This window comes from Camelus ferus, chromosome 6, assembly GCF_009834535.1.
Source record: "Camelus ferus isolate YT-003-E chromosome 6, BCGSAC_Cfer_1.0, whole genome shotgun sequence".
Taxonomy (NCBI): domain Eukaryota; kingdom Metazoa; phylum Chordata; class Mammalia; order Artiodactyla; family Camelidae; genus Camelus; species Camelus ferus.
Genome location: NC_045701.1, coordinates 19,313,346 through 19,330,398, shown reverse-complemented (window position 1 = coordinate 19,330,398; position 17,053 = coordinate 19,313,346). Strand labels below are relative to the sequence as shown.

At 40.5% G+C, this 17,053-nt stretch overlaps 2 protein-coding genes across 6 annotated transcripts in view; one reads left to right on the top strand and one right to left on the bottom strand.

Moving 5' to 3' along the window:
• SLC30A4 (solute carrier family 30 member 4) overlaps positions 1 to 10,010 on the bottom strand; it is a 32,604-nt gene extending 22,594 nt beyond the window's left edge. Inside the window, exons 1-3 of one of the 2 annotated variants that reach the window (XM_032481275.1) lie at positions 9,526 to 10,010; positions 8,911 to 9,415; positions 555 to 701 (exon numbers count right to left, since the gene is read on the bottom strand). In XM_032481275.1, the coding sequence (XP_032337166.1) occupies positions 555 to 701; positions 8,911 to 9,301 (538 nt within the window). In that variant the 5' untranslated portion in view covers positions 9,302 to 9,415; positions 9,526 to 10,010. The remainder of the gene's footprint in view (positions 1 to 554; positions 702 to 8,910; positions 9,416 to 9,525) is intronic. The other variant, XM_032481274.1, reaches the window with a different exon arrangement.
• LOC106731167 overlaps positions 1 to 17,053 on the top strand; it is a 74,594-nt gene that overhangs the window by 50,804 nt on the left and 6,737 nt on the right. For 2 of the 4 annotated variants that reach the window (XR_001367575.2, XR_004320477.1), the window contains exons 3-5: positions 10,375 to 11,868; positions 13,369 to 13,429; positions 13,509 to 13,627. Coding sequence is in view for 1 of the 4 variants with exons in the window: in XM_032481276.1 (XP_032337167.1) it covers positions 8,757 to 8,761 (5 nt within the window). In the remaining 3 variants the exon portion in view is untranslated. Of the gene's footprint in view, positions 1 to 8,756; positions 8,915 to 10,374; positions 11,869 to 13,368; positions 13,430 to 13,508; positions 13,628 to 17,053 lie in introns of those variants that run through there. The other 2 variants (XR_004320478.1, XM_032481276.1) reach the window with 2 other exon arrangements.

Here is a 17,053-nt window from a genome sequence, read left to right as displayed (position 1 = left end):
CTTGCTAAAATTAGATTTTACAAGGACGTACACAGATGGGCCTGGGGGAAGGTTCAGGAGGTGGACAAAAGTTTGGTCAAGCAAAGAATCTTTGTTAGCATTTACAGTTATGTTGATACCATGGTCACAATGAAGGTCAGCCAGCCGGTATGTTACACACATTATAGTAATGCTTAAAATTTGGGCTGCACTAGCTTAGTTACAATACCTGAAGTGAAAGAAAGAAGCTAATGCTCACTAACAAATTAAATCTATATGGTTTTGCCTCGTTCAATAAACTGAAGGTAAACTTTTTTCTGACAACATCTTCAGGACATAAGGAACAACATTTAAAGATTAATGATTATCATAAAATTTTACATGTGTGAACTACTTAGCTGACTGGACTGAATGCACCCTGGAAGATACATATCTGAATAAATCTTTTTCATCCATTTTCATTTACTTTGTTCAAACAGGGCTATCACCAGAAAGATTTCAGATAATCAAAGGTTATAGTTCATTGTGATTTTACCATAAATTTTATAAACCAAAAGAAATGCCCAATTACCTACCTAAGCGGTGAAATCCAAAGGTGAATCTTTTGGTTGGTGATTTTGAAGACAGCCACAAAGCAAGCAGGGTCAGTATGATGGCACTTAGGTCAGTTAACATATGAAGTGCATCTGTCATGATTGCTAGGCTATTTGCAATGTATCCACCTTAGAGTAAGGATGAGAAGAAAGGACTAAGTTAATTAAAATAATAAGTATAAGCAATCAAACCAAAGATATGCAACATCCTACAAAACATGAACTTCTAATTAAATACTTACTCTATTGCAATTAAATCAAGGTATCCTGAAGTTTTATGCAAAATATTAAATATGCATATTATTTTTCTAGTAGGAAGGTAAATTTCTAGGAATAGATTCTTGGAGGAGTCAATGGCCTTAATTCAGAACCTCTAAATTGGGGGCTAACACAAAGAGAAATTTTGTGTTTTAGCACTGCAGTTTTTACTCAACGTACTAAGTCTACTATTAGACAGTGAAATTATAGTATCATATCTAAATATTATAATATTATAATAAATCTGAATAAAGGTAGGTATTCACTTGTTTGGGAGGGTTTGAACATAAAATTAAACTGAAGAAATTCATAAAATGTTCATTAGTTCAAAACAGAAGATAAAAATTAACCCAATTCTCTTAGATATAAACAGCAATGTCTCCTAATAGAGGGATAAAAGATGGTATTTAGAAGTACAATTTTTATACTGGTTTTCTGGTATATAATAATAGTGTACATAATACATTTCATAATTTGGGTGTGTATGTGTATATATGTATATTTATATTTATGTACTTTATATATGTATTTCCATTACTGTCAACCAATTTTCCTATCACCATCCATTGAATAAGTTTTTATAATATAATACAGAGTATTCAAACTTTTATGTGTATCAGAATCACCTGGAAGGTTTGTCAAACTACAGACTTCTTGACCCCACTCCCCAAATTTCTTATTCAGTAAGGTCTGGATGGGGCCTGAGAATTCCTATTTCTAACATGTTCCCAGGTGATGCTGATGCTTCCAGCCTTGGAACCACACTGAGAATTACTGTTATAACATATAGCAGAACTTCATGATCAGGATGTTGTGACACAGAAGTGTGCTGAGCCACTGAGTCCCCTATTCCTGGGATGGGTGTGCAGAGCCAAGGGCAGCAGAAGAACTGGGGCTGGTGATCTTGTGGTTACAGCCATTTACTCTAGTGTGCTCTATACAAACGTCATTTTGCATTGTATTCCCTGACATGAGAAAGCTGGAAGTTACTGAGAGAAAACACAGGCTTGGTGGCTTTGAAATATCAGAGACTCTTAGCAAGTTACTTACCATTTTTGAGCTTCAGTTTACTCATCTATAAAATGAGGACAGTACCTTAAAGCTGCACTGTCCAATAAAACTGAGATGATGGAAATGTTCTATCTGTGCTGTCCAATGGAGTAGCCACTAGTCACATGTGGCTTTTGAGAATATGAAATACGGCTAGTGCAACTAAGGAATTGAATTTATTTAATTTTAGTTAACCTAAATTTAAAGAGCCACATGTTGGTGATCACCAGCCAAAAAAAAAAAAAAAAGGCAGAGTAAGGACCTCTGAAAGTCATCTCCTCCATGAAAGCCATGAGAACATAGACAAAAATTGTCCAAATTAGTGTTTTCAAAATTCTGGAAATTAGCCAAAGGCTGATATAGGTAGCATTTATTCAAGAAAAACAGCTGAATCTTGGTAAGAATCTGAGCTCAGTGAAATTTTAACTTGCCTTATACCAATCTCCTCCTCTTCAGTTCTACTGTAGCTTTAAAAACTAACAAGCAGCAATCACAGTGAAAACCTCAGCCTGGCAAGCCACTGCAAGGGATAGGATGGGGCTTGAGCTCCTTAAAAGCCCCAATGCCAGCGAATTGTCATTATTTGACCTGTCCGGTGGTTCCCTGGGAGATTAAACTTGCAAGGCTCTTTTTATTGGCTTTGAATTGGAGCTTGGCCCTGGTGCAAACTCCAGTGAGTGTCAAAAAATAATCAGAGGCAATTGTTTACCAATGCATCTGCCAGAAGCAATAAGTGTGTTCCCTGTGTTCTGAAATTTTACAGCGATGTACCTTGGTGTGGGTTTATTTTCACCGAATTTGGGATTTTGTTGACTCCTTCTATCTGAAATTGTATACCCTTTGGTTCTGGGGACATACATTTCTTAAACTATGTTGCTAATAACTTCTTTCCTTCTGCTCTCTCTATTCCTAAAATTCCTATTATTTGGAGTTTGAACTAACATACTAATTTTCTTGCCTTTTTTCTCCCATTATCCTCTTATCTTTTTGCTCTGTTCTGTGAGATATTACCTTAATTCATCTTCTAATGTACTTGGAATTTTAAAAAATTATGTTTTTATTATTCAAAAGCTCCCTTCTCTACTCTGAATTTCTTTTAAAAATTAGCCTGTTCTTGTTTTATGGATTCATGATCTTTTATCTCTGTGGATACATAGTCTGTTATTATACTATTATATCTGACTGGCTCTTACATAGGTTTTAATGAGCTTTCCTTATCTTAGCCTTCCTCTTTACCCACACTTACAGGGGTACCTGGTACAACCAGTTCTGAGTCTACTTAGGGTTCTCTAGTGCAGTTCTCAATTGTGATCCTCAGGGTCAGCAGAGTCAGCATGTCCTGAGAACTTGTTAGAAATGGAAATTCTCAGACTCTACCCCAGACCTACTTAATTAGAAACTCTGGTCCAGCCATCTGTGTTTTAGTAAGTTATCTAGGTGTCTCTGATGCATCAGTGTACACTGGATTGGTTCTTGGCTTCCCCTACCGCTCGTTTACAGGAATTGGCTTTCTTGGGAGTGTTAAACCAGTTACCTCGCTCATCTGATTCTTTTCTAGTTTGTATTGCTGTTGTCTCCTCTCCAGTTTTCCCCATCTGTGTGGTGATACATACACACATACACATATATGTGTACATACATTATCCATATGTGATATGGATATATAATATCTGTATGTATATACAGATATATACATATATTTTAAAATCCCTTTGTTGTAGTTTAAGAGAGTACTACTAGAAGCATAAGTTCATTTGCCATCTTTACCTGGAAGTCTGCATTCATTCTTCAAGATTTTTCATTCCCAGTAAAATGCAGTTGTTAAAGCAGTGAATAACTGTTACTAAATCCAAAGGATATTTTAGTTCTTATCTTATTAGACCTCTCAGCAGCTTCAACTTATTTATTTCCACTTTAAAATACTCTTTTGAATTCTGGGATACCTGTTTGCCTTCTGCCTGACTTCTAAAGTTGTAGTTCCTCAAGACTTGGGCTCTCTAGATACTTTTTCCATTCCTATGGTGTTACATACTGTATCTCACTCTATCCTGACCCCTCTTCTGAACTATAGACTTATATATAACAGCTCACTAGACCTCTTTACTTGGCTATTTCACATACATATGATACTTAACAAGTATAAAACAACCTTTGAACCCATTCTTAAATCCTGCTCTGTTGCCACAGATGGGAAGATAATACCATGTTCTTGGATCAGAAGAATCAGTATGATTAAAATGGCCATACTACCTAAGGCAATATACAGATTCAATGCAATCCCTATCAAATCACCAATGGCATTTTTCACAGAGCTGGAACAAATTTTTTTAAAATTCATATGGAAACACAAAAGACCCTGAATAGCCAAAACAATCTTGAGAAAGAAGAACAGCGCTGAAGGAATCACACTCCCTGACTTCAGACTATACTACAAAGCTACAGTAATCAAGACAGTATGGTAGCGGCACAAAAACAGACACATAGATCAATGGAACAGGACAGAAAGCCCAGAAATAAACCCATGCTCTTATGGTCAATTAATCTATAACAAAGGAGGTAAGAATATATAATGGAGAAAAGACAGTCTCTTCAATAAGTGATGCTAGGAAAACTGGACAGCTACATGTAAGAATGAAATTAGAATAATATCTAACACCTAAAAATGAAACTCTAAAAATGCATTAAAGACTTAAATGTAAGACCAGATACTCTAAAACTCCTAGAGGAAAACATAGGCAGAACACTCTTTGACATAAATTGCAGCAATATTATTTTTGATCCATCTCCTAGAATAATGGAAATAAAAGCAAAAGTAAGCAAATGGGACCTGATTAAACTTAAAAGCACAGCAAAGGAAACCATAAACAAAATGAAAAGACAACCTACAGAATGGGAGAAAATATTTGCAAACAATGAGATCAACAAGGGATTAATTTCTAAAATATACAAACAGTTCATACAGCTTAATATCAAAAACAAAAACAAATAACCCAATCAAAAAAATAGGCAGAAGACCCAAATAGACATTTCTCCAAAGAAGACATACATACAGATGGCCAACAGACACATCAAAAGATGCTCAATATCACTAATTATTAGAGAAATGGAAATCAAAACTACCATGAAGTATCACCTCACACCAGTCAGAATGGCCATCATTAAAAAGTCTACAAATAATAAATGCTGGAGAGGGTGTGGAGAAAAAGGAACCCTCCTACACTGTTGGTGAGAATGTAAATTGGTTCAGCCACTATGGAGAATAAGGAGGTTCCTTAAAAAACTAAAAATAGAGTTATCATATGATCCAGCAATCCCACTCCTGGGTATATATCTGGATAAAACTATAACTGTTAAAGGTACATGCACCCCAATGCTTACAGCAGCACTACTTAAAATAGCCAAGAAATGGAAGCAATCTAAATGTCCATTGATAGATGACTGGATAAAGAAGATGTGGTATATATATACCTCAGCCATAAAAAACATTACTCAGCCATAAAAAAGAATAAAATAATGCCATTTGCAGCAACATGGATAGGCCTAGAGATTATAATATTAAGTGAAGTAAGTTAGATAGAGAAGGACAAACATACGATATCACTTATATGTGGAACCAAAAAAAAAATGATACAAATGAACTTATTTACAAACCAGAAATAGACTCACAGAAATAGAGGGCAAACTATGGTTACCAAAGGGGAAAGGTGGGGGGGAGGGATAAATTAGAAGTTTGGGGTTAATTTATACACACTACTATATATAAAATAGATAAACAACAAGGACCTACTGTATGGCACAGGGAACTATATTCAATCTCTTATAATAACCTATAATGGAAAAGAATCTGAAAAAGAATACGTGTGTATATGTATAACTGAATCACTTGGGTACACCTGAAACTAACACAACATTGTAAATCAACTATACTTCAATTAAAAAAAAAACACCCCCAAAAATCCTGCTCTGTATTTTCTCCCTGCCTCATAAATGACATACATTTCCATACGCTCAGCTGCCTAGGTGAGAAATTTCAGAATCATTCCTGATACTTTTCTCCTACCAACTCTCACCTCCAAACCATTAGCCAATTTTGTCACTGTTATCTCTATAATGTTTCTCAATGAATACATTTTTCTCCAACCATTCTAGTTCAAGTCATAGTCATTTCTTGTCTGGACTTCTGCAAAAATTTGCTTGCTTCCATTCCCGTACCCTCCAATCCATTCTGCATATAAGAGTCAGAGTAATCTTTTAAAAAGATAAATCCTATCATGTCAATCTCCACTTAAAAGCCTTCACTGGCTTCCCAGTTGTACTTAGAATTAAAAGACTAGACTCATTTAATATGGTCTATAAGGACCTCCCTGATCTGGTCCCCTTGCCTCTTGCCCTCCTGCTTGCTATCTTCTGGCCAAACTGGATTTCTTTTTAGGTCCTTTTAAAGACTTGAAGGTTTTAGTACTTTTGAACTTCCTTTCTCTTTGCTTGGAAAACTTCTCCATTCCCTTTGCTTGAGTAACTCCTACTAATCTTTTTTTGGTTTAACTGTACCTGGCTCATACATAAACCATATCCTACTGGTTACTATGTCCTATAGTATCTTGTTCTTTTTTTTTCACAGCACTTAAGACCATCTGCATTTTAAATTTACTTGCGTGTTTGTTTAACATTTGTGTCCTTCATTACAGAAGGATATAATATCCTTCAAACATTAGATTAAATGTTTTAGATAGTAGGGATCATAATAATTTTGTTATCCACTGTATATCCAGAGCACCACTGCACAGTGCCTGGCATATGTTAAGCATTCAAAAAATAATTGTTCAATGGAAAGAAGAATAGACCTTGCCTGTGGTCTTTGAGCAAACCCAAGATTCAAAATCAAGTCTCCTCCTTCAGATTTTTAAATTATTTCATTTAAAAAAATTACTCCATACTTCCTACATAAGATGCTTTATTTCTAAGAACTTTTGACACACTTTAACAAATGCTGTAATTTAACTCAATGTAACATTCTGAATAATATTGTTAATGCCTATCCTAAGTACCAACATCTCTATATTGTTTAACAAAAGATTTTCATATCTGAAAATGAAGTTAGTGTTCAAAAGGAAATACTTATTGTAGCTTTCACAAAACATCATTTACCAAACAGGAGATTTCAAAAATCTTAAGTCAGGACAGTTATATCTTAGTAATTTTTATAGGTGTAAACTCTAGATTAATTTTAAGGGGGAAATTTTAATTAATGTGATTTTAACTTCAAATATTAAATATTAACTCCAAGAATCACTAAGTCAAACGAGTCAATATTCGAGCTGTGTGAATTTGGGCAAATCATTGAATCTTAGTCTGCTGAGACCATGCCTTATCTGGTCACAGCTTCACTCGTCTTTTATTTCTTTATAGCTTAAGCATTTTTTTTTCTTATTTTTCTTTTTGAGGGCGGAGGAGGTAGTTAGGCAGCTTAAGCATTTATAATTCTCTAACAAGAACAAACCAAACAAAAATTTTTTAAGTGTTTACTCTGTGCTAGTCATTGTGCTAGGTGCTGGTAATTCAGCTTATATTTCAGTGGAAGCTAATATTAAGCAAATATGCAAAGAAGGTCATCTCAGAAGCTGAAGGCTTTTAAAGTTGGGGAGAGAACACGGGAGAAGAAAGGTTAACTTTAGGCAGTCAGAAAGGTCTCTAAGAGGTATCTTTTGAGATGAGACATGAATGACAAGAAACCAGCCAAGAGAAGATTTGGGAAAAGGCAGTCTATGTAAAGCAGTTTTTCAAACTGCAGGCTTGTGAACCATGAAATCAATTAAGTGGGCTGAGACCATAATTGTAAAAAACAGTAGAACACATCCCATGAAATGAAACTTTTGTTTCAGTTATATTTAGACCTATCTGTAGGTGGATGTACACACATACATAGGTACATTATGCATGTTTACATGGGTCATAATGTTCTGTATTTCTTACTATAGTGAGGTCAAAAAAGTTTGAAAGCCACTGAGGTACAGGGACCAGTATGAAGGCTTTATGGGCAGAAAGAGAGCTTTGTGAGTCATAGGGAGAAAGGCGGCCAGCATGGCTGAAGTGATCACTGGGGAGGAGTGGTACGTAATGAAGTAGGAAATGTATATGATTTTCCTGTACATAACCTCCAGACAGCATCTTAAATCTGGACTGTCACCTCTGTTCTCACCATGGTTCATCATTAAGAGACAACACTGGAGAATAATCTCCCTGCTTTAATGTCACCTTGTAAATTGTCACGAAGAGAAGTTAGCGGTTACACTAATGTGGCTGTGAAATTAATCTCTAAACTATGAATGTATTTTATAGTAAGAATGTATTAACTTGAATAATTTAAAAAATGAAAGATAAAACCAAGTTCATGAAACCTGGGGGAGCCCTCTGGCTTTCAAATCCTTCCAATGAAAAACTTTGAGGTTAGCTGGTAGTATTTAATTTTGCAAATCTCTTGGCTATAAATACAAAAGGAAATAGTAAGACCACTTAAGTCAAATGTAGAGGAAAAAAATAAAGACCGTGGGACTCTTCAACTACCCACCTAATAAGTCCTCACAGCTTATTTAACCTTTGGGCCCTTGGATTTCTTGTGTGTGGGGGAAAAAAAGGTGGAGCAGGTGTTCAGTAAGGGTTACACTGTAAAATTTCATGATTCTGCAATTTTAGAATCATTTACTATTTTAAACTTTGCAAAAATTAACTTGGTCTTTTATTAGATTTATTTTTTAAAGAGGATGTTACATGATATACAATGGAGATAATGTCCCTAGTTTTATAGGAGATGACACAGTGTTTGGAGCACTAGATCAAAAAGTCAAAGTTATCTCTGGAAGTTTATGTTGTACCTAGGTTGATCTGCACTTTGGAACCGTGTGGCCTTTTACATCACCAGATCAGTACCTTGCTAAATAACAAGTCCTGAAAAGAAAGTTTAAACCCCAAATCAAGTGACAAAGACCCTCCAGGCAAGGTAAATGGAAAGTGAGTTGGCAACACAACTCACCTACGAGTTCTCCAATCATGAAAAGCAAGTAAAGAACGGCAGCAATGGTCAATCTGGTTTTCACCTTTCTCTGCTTCAGCAACTCTCTCTGTTTGCTGCAGTTGTCACAGGGGTCCACCTTCAAACTCAGCTGACTGTTGGTCAAAGGTAAGTCCTGGTCCAGCAAGGAATCATCGTCGGCCTGGAGGGCCGGGTGCGCCCCGTTAACAGGCCTTTCCGGGGTTTCAGCACCATCATCGGCCACCACAACTCGAAGTTTGTTAAACCGAGAAAGACCCTCGTCCCCCACCTCGTCAGAGAAGTCAAAGGCGCTGGTGTCATTTAAAAACAGCGGCGCATCATCCTTCCTCAGCAGAGATTTGAGGCGCTTCCACGCGCCGGACCCGGCCATGGCAGAGGCTGAGCGGCCGCGGCGCCGAACCGCTCGGTGCAGGCAGCCGGCCGGCGGCTCCTACTTCACCCGAGCGCCAGTTCCCGGTGGCCCTGCCGCGCGTCCCTCCCCATCCTGCGGAAAACGAAACACATTATCGATTAAAGGCGCCCCAACCGAGCCCGCGAGTCCCGAAGCCCCGGGCGGCGGGGGCGCCGGGGCTCCGAAAGGGGGCAGCGCTCTACCTGGGGCGCAGCCGCGGGGCCGCCGCTCATCTCCCCGCCCTCGGCCGGCTCGGCGGGGCCGCTTCGCACAGCTCGGCCCGGGACCGCGGAGGAGCGGGGCCGTCCTCGCTCCCGCGGCGCCCGCGGCGCCCGCAGCTCCAGGCCGTCTGCCCAGGTCTGACAGGTTCGGGGCCGGGCGCCGTGAGCCGCCGCCTGTCCCCGCCCTGCGCGAGGCCGCGCGCGTGCGCCCGAGCGGCCGCGGGCGAGGCGCGCGAGGGAGGGGTGGGCGCGAGGACACGCAGGCCGGCGGCGCCGGGCTGGGGCGCCCACGAGGGGCGGGGCAGGGGCGCGCGCCGCGTCGCCCTGCTCCGCGCCGCCCTGCTCCGCGCCGGGCGCCTGGGTGCGTCCTCGTCTTCCCGCCTCCGCCGAGGGGGCACTCACACGAGAAGCCCCAGCCTCCGACGCGGCCCTTCCACTTCCCGAGGCTGGGAGGCTTGAGCGGATGGAGCTGGGGTCCTCGGGCTAAGTGGGTAGATTCCAGCGGTCCCGCCCACACGGGGCTGGGCGTTGCTGCCGGGAGTTCGCTGCAGCGAAGGAGGGCCTCGAGGCTCTTGGGTTGAGATCTTGGTTGCAGATGCTCGGCAGAAAACGAGCTAGCGCTTTCTTGCGAAGTGGGAAACCGAGTAGCTTTTTTCTCCTCGAGTTGCTGCTTCTCTGGCAAGTTGGCAAAATTCACTGCACAGTCAAGTTGTAGAGGGCAAGGTTTGTGGTCGTCAGCAGTTCCGTGTCCTGCTTTGTATTTACTATTGTTTTCCTGCAAATATATGTTGTCCTCTGTGTGCTCACTGCCACGTTCCTTTTGCCTCCTAGGTATTTACAATATGGATTAAACCCAAGCCCAGAGAATCTAGTAGAGGTCTCTATACTGGCTGTTGGTTCTTTTTAAAAAGAAATAAAAAGAATTAAGTTTTTAGTAGCTTCTAATTTACATCTAAATTTTCATGACAAAATGAAATGACAGTAAGCCCCACCAACCCCTTCTCAGGTGATTCTCTGGATGGGTTTTAGGAGATTCGGAGGACTTAAAATTACATGCAAAGTTCTGTGAGCATATGTATTTCCTTAAATTCATTAGCCTTTATCATATGTCAAATGGGGTTAAAACTCAAATAAGATTGAAAACACCAACACTTTTAGAAGAACTCATAGGTCAAGCCCCTAGCTCCTACATGGAGTTGAATTGTAGTGCAAATTCCCACTTATCCAGTGTTTGTAAGTGTATGTTTTGACAGCAGTCTACATGAATTACCAAATTTCAAGTTATAAAAAAATAAAATAAAATGTCATACGAAAACATCATTTTCTTCTGAATGCAGATGACACTTTAGAATCTTTCGCATGCCTCTGGTGCAAGAGCACCAGCTGCTTTTGGGATCCAGGGCAGTCCTTCTCTTTTTAATACCCACAATATTCCTGCAGAGCTGGAGCCCTGGGAGTCAGGTTAGGAAACCTGGATCAGAGATCCCATAGTTCCCTAGACCCAGAATATTCAATAACCAGGATAATGGAGGAAGTTTCCTGAAGGTTGCTTCCTTAATCCCAAATAACTTAATCCACTCAGTTTGGGAATAGTTTATTTGTTGTTTTTACCTTTAGTTTGTTACATTGCCTAAAATTCTACTAATGAGAGATGGAAATCAATAAAGCAAATATTTCAAGAATGCAGTCACTCTTTAGTATAGATTTTGCACATAAGATTCCATTTAAGGAATGAGGATAGATGTTTTCAAAACAAGATGAGGCAAGAGCATGGATTTTTTGGGGGGTATTTACAGTGAACTTTGTCAGGAAAAGATGTAGTTCTGCACCCCAATTTAATTTTACTCTTTTGTATGCTGAGTACCATGGGAGAGTAATGAGAGGACAACAAAAACTACAGGGTGCTTTTAAGATACATCCTTAAATTCTGTGATATGCTTCCCATCAGTAGGTAGAGCTTAATTCCCCCTCCCATTGAATGTGGGCTGCTCTTAATGAATAGCTTGTGGTCCATAATGAACAGAATATGGCAGAAGTATCAGTGTGTGACTTATAAGACGAGGTCATAAAAGGCACTGCAGCTGCCTTCTTGTTCTCACTCTTGGATCACTGGTACTGGGGGAAGTCAGAGCTACCACATCGTGAGGAACTCAAGCAGACCCATGGAAAGGCCTGTGTGATGAGGGACTGAGGCCTCCTGCCAACAGCCAGATGAGTGACTCATATTATAAGTGGATCCTCCAGCCCCAGGAGAGCCTTCAGGTGACTGCAGCCTGGGTAATGCTGACTGAAACCTCGTGAGAGATCCTGAGCAGAACCACCCAGGTAAGCCACTCCCAGATCACCAACACAGAGACTGTGAAGTAATAAATGTTTATTATTTTAATACAGTAAGTTACGGGGTAATTTGTTATGCAGCAATAGATAACTAATATACTCTATATCATCTTTCCTTTGTACCAGGAAAGACACTTATTATTTTATCTCACGGGCTCTTGTTCCTAGGCCTGCCTTAGGCTAGTGGCAGGAGTTCTATCATTGAACTTTAAAATGGGCTTACTAAATAGACTTCTGTGAATAGTCTTGGAATGTAACCACCATTTTCAACCTTATGTGTACGTATTCAGAGTTTATAACAATAGACAAACTTTTGAAACATAACTCATTTATAATCTGAGTACTGCCTGCAATTCTGCTAGCTCAATATGCCATTCTTTTATAAAAGACTTCATACTTCCTAGCTGTAGTATGAAGAGCTTTTTCATGTGGGCAAATGGAACAAGTCTTGCCAACCATTTAGCATTTCTTTTAACCAGGTAACCCATAATGCACAGATTGTTTAGGTAATAGCAGAGGCCTGTCAGTTCATTTGCACGACCCGTATCTTGGGGCAGTTTACTGGAAGAGACACAAAATATCCTGTGTCAAAACCTGTTTTCTGGCCCCGATAGCTCTTGGAACAAATGACAGTGCTAAAAATAATACTACAGTTAACATTTACTTAAGACTTGTTTATGTGCCAGGCATTTTGCAAGGGACCTGATTTACCTTAGCTCATTTAATCCTTACAACATCACTCTGAAGAAGGTAGTGATTCAAAGCATAGGTCTTGGAGTCAGACTGCTTGTATATGAGTCCTGGCTTCACCATTAAGTGTCATATAATCTCTGTGAACTATTTAACTTCTTCGTGCTTAAGTTTCTTACCTGTGAAATGGGGATGAGAATGGTGCCTTCACAGGGCCTGTCAGTTGATGATGAGGATGAATGCATGTAAAGCATGTAGAACTTAGCATACGAAGTTCCTAGAACATTGTCAGTGCTCAATCAATGTCAGCTATTGCTGCTTTTTTAAGTAGATGGAAACATGGAGTCTCAGGGAGGTTAAGTAAGTTGGCCACAGTTGTGCAGCTAGCAAACACAGCAGGAACTCAACTCCAGGTCACTTTGGTTTCAGAGCTCAAGCTCTTAACCATTACTTTATGCTGCCCCTCTTGGTTTCTTTCTGCACATAAATGGGATGATCTGCAGAAAAGCATCTAGACTTCTTGGGGCATGCTAGGAGAGATCCCTGTTTCATATACCAGAGATCTGCCAGCCTCTGGAGACCTCAGCATCATCCTGTGAAATCCTCTTAGAAATGAAGGGGAAAAAAGTGGTAAAGTTTAAAAAAACTGAAATATGGGAAAATGTGCTTCGTCTACTTGGTTGACAAGTTCAAATGCTGTATATTCCCCAACCCAAGAACACTTTTCTCCATTGGAGTAGGTGGCTGTTGGAGGTTCCCATAGGATGTTTTTGGAATGTGTTCCCTCATCTTTTTCAGGAGGGGATGAAAGCTAATGGATGTGTATCAACAAGGGTTAGTGCTGTGAGACCCAACTATGGTGAGTGTAATGATTTCTTCTTTCTATCGATTACTCTAGTAACAGAGTGGCTGGAGATTCAGTTTAACCTCTCCTCTAGGGAAAGAGAAGAAAGACCAGAAATAGATTGCCCAAGGACAGGTGGTTGCCTTCTTGGACAGGGAGGGGATCAAAGAGAAGATCCCTGGCCCTGGAGACCATCTACCCTGTCACCAACCTGTGAGTCAAAACCTACACTCAATCAAATTCATTGTTTTCCTCCTTTTTCTTTTTAAATATATATTTTTATTGAAGTATAGCCAGTTTACAATGTTGTGTCAATTTCTGGTGTACAGCACAATACTGCAGTCATATAGGAACATACATATATTTGTTTTCATATTATTTTTTTTTCACCGTAGGTTACTACAAGATATTGAATATAGTTCCCTGTGCTCTATGGTATAAATCCTCCTTTTGTTTTTGCCTTCTCTTAGTTTTGAAATTAAACTTCCTGTGGATTTCTCTAACCATGTGTGGCTGAAATGAGAGGGAGTAGGAGATCCCCGCTGGGACGGTGGTATAAGTACTAAGCAAGCCAGTCCTGGGGTCTGGAGGCAGCGACTGGGCTAGGAGAGCTTGAAGATGAGGGTGGAAGGCTGACTTTGGAAGTGCTTCATCAGAGACAAGGGCAGTGTGAGAACTGGAGAACCTGGTTATGCTTCTGATTCTGCCAGCCATTCACTGTGACCTCTAGCAGTGTACCACTGCTAGAGAGCTCATTTTCTTGTCTGTAGAAAGTGGAAAATCATAGGTGTCCTACCTATTTCATAGGGACACTGTAAGAATCCAGGGTGACTTTGCATGTGAAAACATTCCCTCCCTTACTTTACTAGTGAGAACTGTTAAGACCATGCCATCTGAACCAAAATGCAAAGCAAGGATACAGGCAAATGCTGGTCATCAACTTTCCTCCACTCGTGTCTGTCCCTACTTAGGATTGCTACACTCTGTCCTTGGTTTATTAACGTGTTTTGACTCACTTAGACCTCCAAATCACCACCACACACCTTTCACCATTACAATTCTTTTATGTCTGTCCTAAGCCGTGTTTGTGTCCAAAGCACCTAACATCGTGCTTAGAGCAGGAACCCTGTAGATACTCGTGGATTAATAAATGAAGATATTTTAGTGATAGCTCATTTGTAACTTTAAATTCCCCTCTAACAAACATTTCTATTTCTTTAAGCTGGTGTATAAAGTCTTTTCTAAGAAATTCTTATTGGTGAGATCAGTGTGTCTCATAATGATTGGAGATGATAATACACTGGTAGTCAGTTTATATTTATACTAGATTTATTTCAAAGAACTTTATAATGTTTATGAATGAAGCTGGGATGGAGAAGCAACTGCAGACAAAGTGACTCTTTTGTGTCCTCTGACAACTGGTGGCTTTAAACAATGAAGTCCATTGTGTAAGAATTCCCTCCCAGGGTTATTGTGAGGATTAATTAGATTAAAATCTACAAAGTGCTTTGACTTTTTCCCAGAATTCCTTTATAAATAAAGATGGCATTAATTTGTTTTAAATCATCTTTGTATTGGTCCTCCCAGAATTAAATGAAACAAGTTCACCTGCTATTTAACTCTCTATTCCCTGAAGCAAAAAACCCAAGACTGAGCCAACCTAAATTACCTTTAATGATTTTAAGCGACCAGCACACACATGACTGAGCAGAATTTAGTATCCTAATCACAAAGATCTTGATGTATGATGCACACGACCCAGTAATGCCTAGTAATCACTATGCTACATGGTCATTAGATATAAATTACTGTAATTATTACAGCTGTTTTATACTGACTAACAAAGTTTGGCTCTCCTCTTTGTTATTTACATTTTAATAACTCACGTTCTGCTCACTTACAAATAGGGTTTAAGGCAGCCTTCCCTTTAGTGGTTCTTCCCTGTCTCCAAACATAGTAAATCTCACAAGTTTTCCACTATACTAGGTACTTTTTAATCCTCATTATCTATACAGAAACACATACAGACACTCAATAAAAGGCAGGAGTCCTCCATCTGATTCTCCAACAGTTGAGGTTCCTTGGGAACCACTCCTCCTCAGTCTTGTGGTCTCCTCTGTCCCCAGTGACCCACCCAGCCCATGCTGTCCCTTCCCCTGACCCAGAAGGAGCCACTCTGCACATTCTAGGTGATGGGCTTGAAGTAGCAGAAATTCCGGAGCAGGTCCCCATGAAGTTGGGGAACAGTAGTATAAGAGGTCTTTTAGGGCCCAGGGTAGGCCACCTCAAAGGCGTATTTTGAATTAAAGTTACTTGAGAAATCGCCAGTGTAAGAAAGGACACTCTGACTCTCCTTTCTGTCTCCCTGAAAGCAGGAAATAAACCTCTCATGTGAAAGGTGCACCCCCTGTGTGTGGAGATGGAAGGGACACCCTTATCACCAAAGATAGGGAATGGGGCTGAGAAGCCTATATAAACAAACCACGTTACTGCTTGCACTCACTACCCCAAGCCCAAACTGGGTTTAGATTCTTCACTAACTGGGTGCCCAGAACCCAAGTTTCTCTGTGCTGTCAATTCCTTACAAATTTATCGTTTCTTTGTCTAAAAAAGTATAAAAACTGCCTGCTTTGGTTACTTCTTAGAGCCCATTTCTCTGGGACCTCCATATGCATGAGTTAAAATTTGTGTCTTTTTCTCCTGTTAATCTGTTTTATGTCAATTCTATTATTAGTCCAGCCACACAAACTCAGGATGGGTAGAGAGGGAACTTTCCCCTCCCCAACAAGCCTATTGCAAAAGAAGAAGCCGTCAGGCAGGTGACCAGCTGTCCTGGTTTGCTTGGGCTGCAGGGGATTCTCAGGACATGGGACGCTGGGTTTACTGGGATGAGTTTACCTCACGGTGAGAATAGATCCCAGAACCCTGACTATTCAGGTCCCTGAACCCTGGCTGAGTCTTTGCTGGGCGGGGAGACTATCTTACCTGAGAAAGACACCTTGTTCCTTTTGGGCCCTGCAGCACTCTGGACTGGGTGTTCTCAGGAAACTCTCTGGACGTTGACTCCTGTTACATTGAAAAGGAAGAGGTCAGTGGTGTCCAAAAGGGAGGTCAGCCACACCCAGGCTGGGCCCCTAGTGACCCTGTTAGAGCCACCAAGGTCCCAAGCTCAGTTCTGTAGCTTTGCAGGTATAGAAACGACCCCTGAGGACCAGGCTGGGGAAATGAGTGTACGTAATCCTTCCCCAGAGACTGAGTGAATCACTGTGTGGTTAATAACTTAATGATCCTGGAGGAGACAACGCTCCTGTTGCCCTGGATGTCCCCTTCACAGGACCAGTGATATGAGATACCAGGTTACCTTGGAGCTAGAGCAAAGGTGACAGGGAGCTTTATGTGATACTGTTTCCTGGCCGCTTGTGCTCCTGTTTTCCTGCTGGGAAACAGGAGGCATCTAGCTAACTCCTATACAGTCTTCAAACCCTATAGATGCTGCCCATTTTCCCTCCTTCCTTCTTTCCTCCTCTTTCTCCCCTCTCTCTCTCCCCTTTCTCCCCTCTCTCTCTCCCCTCTCTTCCCTCCCTCCCTCCCTCGTTTCCTTCCTCCCTTCTTCCCTTTTCTTCAACAACTATTATTTGA